The 12,745-nt window shown below is 35.8% G+C and overlaps 1 protein-coding gene across 12 annotated transcripts in view; it reads right to left on the reverse strand.

Annotated features, from left to right (window-relative positions):
• MLLT10 (MLLT10 histone lysine methyltransferase DOT1L cofactor) overlaps positions 1-12,745 on the reverse strand; it is a 245,007-nt gene that overhangs the window by 42,344 nt on the left and 189,918 nt on the right. For 9 of the 12 annotated variants that reach the window (XM_040645343.1, XM_040645342.1, XM_040645341.1 and 6 more), the window contains one exon: positions 3,301-3,348. The exons of the other annotated variants lie outside the window; for them this stretch is intronic. In XM_040645343.1, the coding sequence (XP_040501277.1) occupies positions 3,301-3,348 (48 nt within the window). The remainder of the gene's footprint in view (positions 1-3,300; positions 3,349-12,745) is intronic. 12 annotated transcript variants of the gene reach the window in all.

Here is a 12,745-nt window from a genome sequence, read left to right on the forward strand (position 1 = left end):
TCTGGAGTCTACTTCTATCCTCCATATCATATCGTTTGTATTTTAAATATGTATAAAACCCATTAATTATTTTGTTCCTCACTGTATCCACTGTTATTTATCCCATCTACTGTGTTCTTTGACAATTACACTTTTCCAAACCTAAAATTTCTACTTGTTTCTTTTAAATATTTTCTTTGTTTCAACTTACTATTATCTTCCTACTGTCTTTTATATGTTCATTACACTGATTTGTTATCTCTCCATAGTTTCTTTAGGACTAATCTGGGTAGAAAATCGGATTGTCTATTACTGCAATATGAATTAAATATTTTTGATCTTGGGGCACCTGGGTGGCTCAGTCAGTTAAGTGTCTGCCTTCGGCTCAGGTCACAATCTCAGGGACCTGGGAAGAGCCCTGCATCAGGCTCCTTGCTCAGCAGGGAGTCTGCTTCTCTTCTCCCTGTGATCTCTCTCTCTCTCTCTCAAATAAAATAAATATAATCCTTAAAAAAATATATTTGGTCTATCAAATATGACACACCCAGAAACAACTCTGAATATAAGTTTTTCATATACCTTTTGGATTAGAATTATTAGTTGCTCCAAATATTACAAGCATAACTACAAAAAGTCTGAGAAGCATAATTCTAAATACCTAGCTATTATTATATAAAAATACTGTTCTGTCAGGAAGAGGCACATATATATATCCAGAGATCCTTAACTAAAATGACCCTCTTGAGTGTGAAAAAAGTAGTTCAGCCATCTATAGAACCAGCTTACCAGGAGACATGGTCTCTAACTGTAGGTTTAATCATCAAGGTAACTGGGATATAGCTTCTGCAAACACATGACTAGAAATTAATGTGAAAGGAAGCTGCTTAAGAAAGCAATCAACTGCATTATACAGAGAAAAAGAACACTATCAAGATGGTGATAATCTTTAAACATGATCTAATTGTTCTTATTCTGATGTCAGGTTCACCAACCAACTTCCCAATTATCTCGTATTCCCAAGATTACTTTAAGAAAGAATAAGATAAGTAAAACATTTGGCATTCTTGATAATAATGTTTTAATCACAAATGATTAAGTGACATTCTTCACTTCTCCCGCATTGGCTTGAGTCAGTCCAACTCCAGGTATACTGACAAAACCAAAAGGAGACTAATAAAACAATCTGTGAAAGAGATGATAAGAATCTGAACCAAACCACAGCTGTGAGAAGGTGAGATTCTGAAAGTAATAAATTAGATATAAAAAGTCATGTCTAGGAACCTTCATATTAACTAGAAAAAATACTTAGAAGGTACCACTTGGTGACTGATTCAGTTAGGAGTAGGGAGAGAACAGAATGAAAGATAGACATAGTCTTGACAAAGAATACAAGGAGAGAGGAGAGAACTTCTCAAGAAACACTGAGGATTACAAAAGAAAGTAACTATTTCAGAAGCATAGTTTCTACATATATAGGTATCATTATTTATCACTATTATGTAATCATTAAGACATTTTTCTCAAGTACACTAACAGGACAACACTTTTGTAAACACACTCGAATTATTAATGTATACCTGAAAGTATTTCTTTTGGGGGTAAAACCTACTTCTAAAGTTTCCGGTAATTTAAACGTTCATTAACCCAAATTACAGAGGTTAAAAAAACTAATTTTTTTTCTTTTATGCTAAATGTTTCCACAGCTATTCCCTCTGTCTTCCTTCAAGTTAAACTTTTCTACTTGTTCATCTCATCTGTCCAGTGTTTTTGGTTCATCAAATATTCATTTCTTGCATCTTAACCTATCTTTCCAGAGCCCTCCTTTCCACCTATTAAGACTTTTCTATCTTAAAATAAACCTGATCCAACCTCTTTGTCTTCTCTACCAACACTGCTCAGCCACGATCTCACAGTTTGTTATTTACCCCCATATGGATTTACTTTCAGTTCTGCTTCATGCCCAAACTCTAACCTCATCTATTCATTCACTCGCTAAACATCTCTACCTAACAGCTTGTTGGCAAATGAATACCCATCCTCCCCCAGCTACTGCCGTTCAATTCATTGACAGTTACTACCAGTTCTTCTTGGGAAATGTATGTCCTACTAGTCTAATTTCCATTACCCTCGCTCAGGCCCTCAATACATTTGGCTAGATTACAACAAAAATCTAATTGGTTTCTCTGTTTTCTAGCTCCTTTCAACATTCTCATATGCTACATATAGACAGATGAACCCTCCTGAACAACAGGTTTTATTTTTTTCCCCAACTCCAACTATTTCCCAACTACCAACTATTTTCAACTGCTTTGGCTAGTAGCTAAGGCTATTATTTTTCATATATCTCACGTCAAATGTCAATATTACCATCACTTTACACACCTATGTGTCACTGCTTGTGCTATTTGTATTCTAGGGACTGCGAGTCTAGCTCTGATCTCTATCTCCAAATAGCTCAATTTTACCCCTTCTTTAAGCATCAGGTAAAATGTTACATTCTCTGGACAGCTCATTCCCTCAGCTAAAAATAAGTTTCCCTGACCTTGAACTCTTTTTATACTACAGATCATTGAAGAAGTTATAACTGTATGTCTTGAAATTATTATTTATATACATATTTAGCCCTTTAGATGTTATGTTCCTGAAAGGATCCATTTGCAGTACAATTATTTCCCCAAAGTAAATGACTGTGATTTTAGGTATAGAAAGGACTTTATACTTTTCAAATGAGAAAAGGCTAAGAAACTGTTGAGAAGGAAAAAGTTCCATAGTGCAGGTACTCATAGCTTACAAGATTAGTTTTATTAGTATGTGAACCTGAGGTTTTTAGGGGAGGGAAAGTGGTGCAGTAGATGCATACATTAACTGGTTAAGAAGAGTGGATTCAGAATACACACACTCACTCTCAACTGATCCAGTAGTATTTGAAAAATACATTACAGAATTAGAAAGTTATTATAAATCACAGAATATGGTCTCAGATTCTTCTTTCCCTCAGCGAGAGAGAGGAGTCATAGATGTAGAAAGTGGTCTTAAAAATCAAAGACCTAGGCATCTAGACTCTGACAGGTAAATAATTTTAGAAATCTTAAAACCCACCCTACCATGTCTTAGGCAATATGACAAATCCAAACAAGTACAACAATAAGAACACGATAGTCCATCCCACCAACCATCCAAAATTAAGGAGAATTCCTTTCAGTTATCATTTTTGGGATTACAGATCCCTGCTATTGCTTTATATGGGAAGGTTTCTTTAAGCTGTATTAGGATTAATTTAACACTATTACCCTTAAAGCCATGCTTGAATTTGGTACATACCTATGAATTTAAGTTCCTGCTTTGTTAGTGTAGAATTGTCATCTCTGTCTAAAGAAAAGACACACTTTAATTTTGAATTTTTAATAACCAGTTTCTAAAAACTACCATGACAGGTATAAGTTAAGAAACTTAAGACATTATAGGGTGTTAAAGCCCCCCCAAAAAAAGGGTTAAAGTAAAAAAACAAAAAACAAAATTATGGAAAATTTTTAAATTATTATAAATTTGTTTTCACCAAAATAAAAAAAGGCAGCATTCTAAATAGATTGTTAATGGCATTACCATTTAATTAATTTAAAAGTAATTCTTAAAAATTCATTTCCATTTACACTAATGCCTTCACTTTTCAGGTTCTGTCTCTCTTGCAGTTTCAATGAGACATTTATAAATTCATTTTGCTTTATAGTAGTTAACATGCATACTGAAAATTACTTTTTCTCCCCGGTGGCTGATTCACCATCCAAATGTTAATATCCTTCTGTGTTTATCACTTAAGAGTCTCTGAACCCTATCTTCCAGAAACTTAGAGTGATCCAAGAGACAAATAGCTTGGCTGATTTGAAATGGAAAAAGTCTTACTGTCTTATCTATCATACATGCCTTACACTACTTAGCAAGGCTACATAGTATTAGTCAAATTCCTTCCTGCACAGGAACAAACACTGGAACAAACAGTAGCATTTGTTGCATCCTGGAATATAACAATGTATTGTATAAAAATAAAGAATACCCCAACTATATCAAGTAAGAAGGAAAATCAAGTCTATTGTGAATAAAAGGAAATTAGATCTAGAATGATCTAGATCGATGGTTCTCAATCTCCACACTGTTCATAGTAACAACTTCTCCTATCAGTAATATCTCATTATGTACAGTGAATCTCAAATGATTAATAGGATGTGGTTATGACTGAGAATTGCTCATCTCTGTTCTTAGACCTCTACCTTCTTAAAGCTTCCCTGAAATGAAGAGGGGACACATGTAAAGAACAAAGATCTAGTTTCCTACAAACCATTATGACAAACCTGAGTAGGATTCCACTCTTGAGGAAGAACATTCACCCGTAAAATCAATTAGCATCCATACTTATTCTCAATCCTATAGCAGGTATTTATGAATAATTGGTTGACACTACTTTGCCTCCTCCATCAAATGAGATTTGATTAATGAGCATGGTCATGACAAACTATAAGCACCATAATTAAAGAAAATTTAAAAGCACAGTAAACGGGGCACAGAAATCAATTAGCAATATACTGCTGGTGAAAATAGATCTAAGCTCTTTAGCTACTTTAATCTACTATTTCAAAATTGTATTAAAAATGAGAATTGCCAAGACAAACGAATGAACAAATTCCATTATTGCAGCAAAGAACCAAGTTACTACTCTGAGAGAAACATGCCTAATGCAAATTTTAATTCCCAAAGAAAATGAACATAATACCAAAAATGAAACCTCTTCCAAGACTGTGTAGCAACCGACAATGATTTATTCATTCAACATTTATGAAACATCAAGTAGATGATGAGCTAAATGCCAATGAAATAAAGATGAATAAAACTACTCTAAATGAGTTTATAGTCTACTAAGAAAAACTGGTAAATAAGTAGTTAAAAATCATACCTGAAACAGAACAATGAAAACCAGACAAATGATATGTTAGTTTACAAATGGACTATAAAAGCTAACTACAGGGGCACCTGGGTGGCTCAGGAGGTTAACTGTCTAACTCCTGATTTTGGCTCAGGTCATGATCTCGGTCTCCTGAAATCAAGCCCCGTATTGGGCTCTGTGCTGGGGGTGGAGCCTGCTTAAGATTCTCTCTCTCCCTCTTTCTCTGCTCCCCCCCACTCCCTGCCTGGCTCACATGCGTACTCTGTCTTAAAAAAAAAAAAAAAAAAAGACGGAGAAGAAGAAGAAAAAGAGGAAGAGGAAGACGAAGAGGAAGAGGAAGAAGAAGAAGAAGAAGGGGGAGAGGGAGGAGGAGGAAGAAGAAATGCGAACTACAATCCCTGTATACATACCAATGTTTCATCATTACAAGCATTTTAAATATACCTATTAAATGAAACCAAGAAGTCACACTTACAGTTTAGCAGCATCATGAAATCTAAACTCTCTTAGACAAACTGGCGAGTTCCAAGGCACCAGCATAAAACCAAATGCCACAAAATGCAAGGCACTCCACTCCGTGGGCATCTATTTAAAAGTTTACCCTCCATATATTCTTCTCTTCTTTTTTAAGATCCCATTTATTTATTTGAGAGAGAGCACAAGTGGGAGGAGGAGTAGAGGGAGAGGGTCAAGCAGACTCCCCACTGAGCGCGGAGACCAATGCAGGGCTTGATCCAAGGACCCTGAGATCATGACCAAGCCAGCATCAGATGTTTAATCAAGACTGACTCAACCAGGCACCCCACCACATATTATTCTTTAAAAAATTTAAATGAGGGTACCTGGGTGCCTCAGTCAAACCTCCGACTCTTGATTTCACCTCAGGTTATGATTTCAGGGTCACGGGACCGAGCCCTTCATCAGGCTCTGTGCTCAGCAGGGATTCTGCTTGAGATTCTCTCACCTTCTCCCTCTGCCCCTTCCCCTGCTTGTGCATGGGCTCTCTCTCTCTCTCTCTCTCTCAAATAAATAAATATTTAAATGACTATTCTGTCTTTCCAAATTGCCTTAAAAGTTTCCAAAATTACAAGATTTTTACATTGTATCATTCTCCCATCTGTTCTCTTTCTCCTTTACTGAGACAATAATCTTAGTATTACTTCTCTAACTCTTAATTTTCCTGAATTTCTCTGGTCACATAAAATTCATCTCACTACACCTATTTTGTTTTTGTTTTTTTTTTTTTAGACTGGTTGAAGTGTTTTCCTAAAGGTAATTGTATTGATGAAAATCTTATTTCCTTATCAGAAAGCACCAATTTCAAAGTTTATGTAATATTACACACACATACCCAGAAGAACCACCACCATTAAGTCCTAAGATCCTCTCTGAGATGTATCAAATTAGGATGTATGTTTAACACTCAACACCTATGACTATTAATTAATACACGATACTTCCTTGGTACTTACACCTTCACTAAATTCTTAAAACAAGTCTCAGTAACATTTTAATTTTATGGAGTTCTATATAACAAAACATTTTGCATCACATACTAGAGAATAAATAATGAATATAATCCAGTCTTTAAAACTTTTCAGAACCTTAAATGTCTAATGGAAAACTTTTTGTTGTTGTTTCACAAAGGTAAGACAAATATGACTAAGATATAAATCACAGAAACAAAAAAAAATTGTCTAGAGAAGTGGTAGATAAAGACTGAAAAAAGAGCATTAGAACATTGTGTATGAGAACCCTGAAGTTTGTGGCGTTTTTTTCAGAATTAATAATTCTATCAAAAGGTGTCAGAAGAAATTTTACAGGAGCACAATTATGCTTGCTTTTAAATTCTTTCAGTAGATAAAGAAAGAAGGAAAATCATAGCAGCAGACACTACCAAAGTCTAAATTATAGATTTTGCAGAGAATAGTACAGAACGAAACTACAAGTAGGTTATACCAATGCAACATAAAGTTGAAGGGATAAGACTGGAGAGTCTAGTAAGTAGCAGATTATGAAAAACTCCACATGTCATTCTAAAAAATATTATCTTATAAATACCAGACAATTCTTAAAGGATTTAAGTAAGACAGTGACACAGTCTGATCTGCATTTTTAAATAAGCCACTGATTCTGGTGGCACCTAGAGAATCAACTAGATAATGAAATGAAAGTTAGAAGGCTGCTGAAAAAGTTCATATGACAAATTATGTAGCAATACCGAAGTAGAGGCAGTGAAAACATAAAGGAAAAAACAAGCGATGAGTAACAGGAAAAACCTTTACGAATAATAATAACCACCAAGAAAATGAGAAGGCAGAGTTTAGTTTACCTCCCTAGCATAACTGATTTAGGTGACTAAATCCCCACAGAGATAAGGAACACAAGAGAAGAAGCAGGCTTTGAATGGGAATATATAGAGGAACAGAGATTTATTAGATTGTTGGAAATGAGCCTGGAACTCAAGAGAAAATTCTACATTGGTGAGTCTAAAGATTTATCAATTTTGTTTATCTTTTCAAAGAACCAGGTCTTATTTTCAATGATCTTTTCTACTGTCTTTTTAAGTCTCCAATTTATTTTTGTTCTTATCTTTGTTATTTCCCTCCTTCTACCAACTCTGGACTTCAATTCTTCTTTTTCTAGTTTCTTGAGGAGTAAGTTATGTTGAGATTTTTCTTATTTCTTGAGGTAGGCATTAATTGCTATGACTTTCCTCTTAAAACTGTTTTTGCTGCATCCAACGAATTTTGGTATGTTACATTTCTATTTTTATCTCAAGGTATCTCTTTATTTCTCTTTTGATTTTTTTCTTTGACCCATTAATTATTCAGTAGCAATGCTGTTTAATCCTGACATAATTGTGAATTTTCCAGTTTTCTTCCTGTAATTAATTTCTAGTTTCATATCACTGTGGTCAGAAAAGATGTGTGATTAATTTCAATCTTCTTAAATTTATTAAGACTTGTTTAATGGCTGAACATATGATCTAAGTTCAAAAATGTGCCACGTGCACTTGAAAAGAATGTATACTCTTTTGTTTTTAAATGGAATGTTCTATAAATTATCTGTTCAAGTCCATCCAGTCTAACGTGTTAAGGTTGATGTTTCCTTATTGAATTTGTCTCAATGACCTATCCAATGATGTAAATAAGGTGTTAAAGTTCCATACTATTATTGTATTGCTATATTTCTCCTCTTAAGTATTAATATTTCCTTTATATGCTTGGGTGCTCCTATATTGGGTGCATAAATATTTATAAATGTTATATCTTCTTGTTAGATTAACCAGTAATACCTTCTTGTAATAAGGCAATTAAATAACCATGAAGCAGATATGGTAGGCAGAATAACGCCTCCCTCCTTCTCAAAGATGCTCATGCTTTAATGTCCAAAACCTGTGAATATGTTACCTTAAATGGCAAAAGGGACTAAACAAATGTATTTAAATTAAGAACACTGAGACAGGGGCGCCTGGGTGGCACAACGGTTAAACGTCTGCCTTCGGCTCAGGGCGTGATCCCAGCATTCTGGGATCGAGCCCCACATCAGGCCCTTCTGCTAGGAGCCTGCTTCTTCCTCTCCCACTCCCCCTGTTTGTGTTCCCTCTCTCGCTGGCTGTCTCTATCTCTATCGAATAAATACATAAAATCTTTAAAAAAAAAAAAAAAAAAGAACACTGAGACAGAGAGACTGTCCTGGATTATCTGGGAGAGCCCAATCAAATCATCCAAGTTGTCATAAACTTTGAATCTGAGAATCAGACGGGGCAGAAGCCTAAGAGAGACTCCACCCAACACTGCTGGCTTTGAAGACAGAGGATGGGGCAATTCCGGGGGGGCGGGGGGAAGGGGAAGGCAGGCAGACTCTAGAATTTGGAAATAGTAAGTTAACAGAGTCTCTCCTAGCACCTTAAAAAAGAAACAAAGCCCACCAACACTCGGATTTTAACCCAGTGAGCCCATGCCAGACTTCTAACCTACAGACTGTAAGATAATAAATTTATACTGTTTGAAGTTTGCACTCATTTGTTACAGGACCATAGAAAATGAATATAGAAGAATAAGATGAAATGTAAATTCTTTTTCTCTTCCTTTCCCACGGACAAGTTTCAAGCTTTTATTGCTTAACACTCAATATAATAAAGAAAAAATGTAAATCTAACATTTAACACCTCATACCCAGTAGGATGGTTATAGCAAAAACAATCAAACAAAATAATAGGTGTAGGCAAGGAGGTGGAAATATTGGAACCCCTGTGCGCTGCTGGCAGGAATGTAAAATGGTGCACCCACTATGAAAAACAGCAAGGCACTCTATTTTAAAATAGAACTACCATATGATCCAGCTATTGCATTTCTGGGTAAAATGGAGATTCGAATAGATATTTGCACATCTACATTCAAAGCAGTTTATTCACAATGATCAAAAGATGGAAGCAACCCAAGGGTCTCTCAAGAGATAAAAGAATAAATGAAATGACGGTATATACATAGAATGGAATATTATTCAGTCTTAAAAAGAAATTCTGGGGGCATCTGGGTGGCTCAGTTAGTTAAGCGTCTGCCTTCAGCTCAGGTCATGATCCCTGGGGCCTGGAATCAGGCCTCACATCAGGGTCCCCGCTCACCAAGCAGTCTGCTTCTCCCTCTGCCCCTCCCCCAGCTCATGCTCCCACTCCCTCTCTTGTTCTCAAATAAATAATCTTAAAAAAAAAAAAAGGAAATTCTAATTCATGCTATAACATGGATAAACCCTAAGGATATTATACGAAGTGAAATAAGCCATTCACAGAAAAACAAATACTGTAAGAGTCTATTCATATGAAGTATCTAAAACAGTCAAATTCATACAAACAGAAAGTAGAATGGTAGTTGCCCTGGGCAGGGTGGGAGGGAGAAATGGGAGCTGTTGTTTAAAACCTACAGAGTGTCAGTTTTATAAGATGAAAAAGTCCTGGAGACTGGTTATACAACTATGTGAATATATTTAACACTACTGGACTGTATGTACATTTTAAAATGGTTAAAATGGCAAATTTTGTATGTATTCTACAACAATTTTAAAGAAGAAGCTAACACTTGAAAAAAAAAAGAGAAAACACAAGCATGGATTTTTTCCAACTAAGTCTAAGTGATTCTCCCTCAATCCACCATAGGCAAAATATCACTTCACCAGGTATCACTCCTATGCTTGTCTTTGCAATTAAAAACATAAGTCCAGGGGTGCCTGGGTGGCGTAGTCGGACGAGTGCCTAATTCTTGGTTTTGGCTCAGGTTGTGATGTCAGGGTTGTGAGATCAACCTCCCTATAGGGCTCTGCAATCAACAAGGAGTCTGCTTGGGATTCCCTCTCCCTCTTCCTTTCCTCCAACTGTTCATGCTCTCTCTTTCTCTCTAATAAATAAATAAATCTTTAAAATTTAAATTTAATTTAAATTTAATTTAAATTTAAATTTTAAAAAAGTCAGAACAATTATTGAGAAATTAAAAGCATCCAAACTGAAACAGAAGAAGTAAAACTGTCATTACTTGCAGATGATATATACAGAAAACCCTGAAGACTCCACCAAAAAAAAACAAACAAACCCTGTTAGAATAAACAAATTCAGTAAAGTTGCAGGATACAAAATCAATATACCAAAATCTGTTGTGTTTTTACACACAAACAAACAACCAGAAAGAAAAATTAAGGAAACAATCCCAGGGGGCGCCTGAGTGGCTCTGTCAGTTAAATGACCAACTCTTGATTTTGGCTCAGTTCATGACCTCAGGGTCCTGGGATCAAGCCCTGCACTGGGGTCTGTGCTCACCCACCTGCATATTCTCTCCCTCTCAAATAAATAAATCTTTCTAAAAACTCCCATTTATAATTACATCAAAAAATAAAATACATAGGAATAAATTTAATCAAGAAGATGAAAGATCTACATACTGAAAACTGTAAGACATCAATGAAAGAAACTGAAGACACAAATATGGAAAGATATTCCATATTCATGGACTGGAATAACTAATATTGTTTAAATATCCATACTACTCAAACCACTCTACAGATTCAACACAATCCCTTATCAAAATTCCAATAGTATTTTTCACAAAAATAGAATAACCCCAAAATCTGTATGACACCACAAAAGACCCCGAATAGCCAAAGCAATCTTGAGAACAAAGGTGGAGGCTTCATACTCCCTGATTTTAAACTACATTACAAACCTGTAATAATCAAAACAGTATGACAACGGCATAAAAACAGACACATAGATAAATGAAACACAATGAAGAGCGCCCCCCCCAAAACAAAAACCATGCAGATAGGGTCAATTTATTTACAAGGAGCCAAGAATATACAAAGGACAGTCTCTTCAATAAATGGAGTTAGGTAAACTGAACTACATATAAAAGAATGAAATCGGACCACTACCTTACACTGCATACAAAAATTAACTCAAAATGGATTGAAGACTGAATAATGTAAGACCATAAAACTCTTAGAAAACACAGGCAGTAAGCGCCTCGACATCAGTCATGATATTTTGGATACGACCAAAACAAAAACAAAACAAAACAAAACAAAACCCCAAGTATAGGATACCAAACTAAAAAAGGTACTGCATAAAAAAATAATAAAATCAAATCGAATGGTACTGCATAGCAAAGGAAACCATCAACAAAATAAAAAGGCAATGCACTGAATGGGAGAAAATATTCACAAGCCTGTATCTGATAAGAGGTTAATATCCAAAATCTATTTCAAAAACTCATATAACTCAGGGCATCTGGGTGGCACAGTTGGTTAAGTGTTTGCCTTCAGCTCAGGTCATGATCTTGGGGTCCTGGGATAGAGCCTCACGTCAGGCTCCCTGCTCAGCAGGGAGTCTGCTTCTCCCTCTGCCCCTTCCCCCCACCCACCCCGGGCTCATGTTTTCTTCCATGCTCCCTCTCAAATAAATAAATAAGATCTTAAAAAAACAAAAAACAAACAAAACAAAACAAAAAAACCCTCATATAACTCAAAGGCAAGAAAACCCCCAAACAATCTTATTAAAAAATTGGCAGAGGACCTGAATGGCTATTTTTCCAAAGAAGACATGCCCAACAGGTATATGAAAGATGCTTAATATCACTAATCATCAGGGGACGCCTGGGCGTTGGTTAAGCGTCTGCCTTCAGCTCAGGTCATGACCCCAGGGTCCTCTGGAATGGAGCCTGCATCAGGCTCCCTGCTCAGCAGGGAGTCCTTCTCCCTCTCCCTCTGCCTGCTGCTCTCCCTGACTGTGCTCTCTCTCCTATCCCTCTCTCACTGTCAAGTAAATCAATAAAATTTTTAAAAGAAAAAAAAAAAAAAAAGACCACTAATCATCTGAGAAATGCCAATCACAACCACACTGAGATATCACCTCGTATCTATTAGAATAGCTACTATCAAAAAGTCAAGAAATAGTAAGTATTGGCCAGGATGTAGAGAAAAGGGAATCTTTTGGGAATGTATAATGGTACAGTCACTATGGAAAAGTTTGGAAGTTCCTCAATAAGGTAAAAGTTGCACTACCATATGATCCAGCAATTCCACTCTGGATATTTATCTGAAGAAAATGAAAATACTAATTTGAGAAAATATATGCATCCCATGTGCACTGTAGCATTATTGACAATTTAGCCAAGGCATGGAAATAACCTAAATGGCTATCAATGGGTGAATGGTAACAAAAATATGCTATATATACAAACAACAGAATATTATTCAGCTATAAAAATGAACAAAATCTTGTGATTTGTGACAACGTGAATGGACCTGAAGGGCATTATGCTAAATGAAATAAGTCAGATG

Source organism: Ursus maritimus, unplaced genomic scaffold (assembly GCF_017311325.1).
Source record: "Ursus maritimus isolate PB19 unplaced genomic scaffold, ASM1731132v1 scaffold_31, whole genome shotgun sequence".
NCBI lineage: Eukaryota > Metazoa > Chordata > Mammalia > Carnivora > Ursidae > Ursus > Ursus maritimus.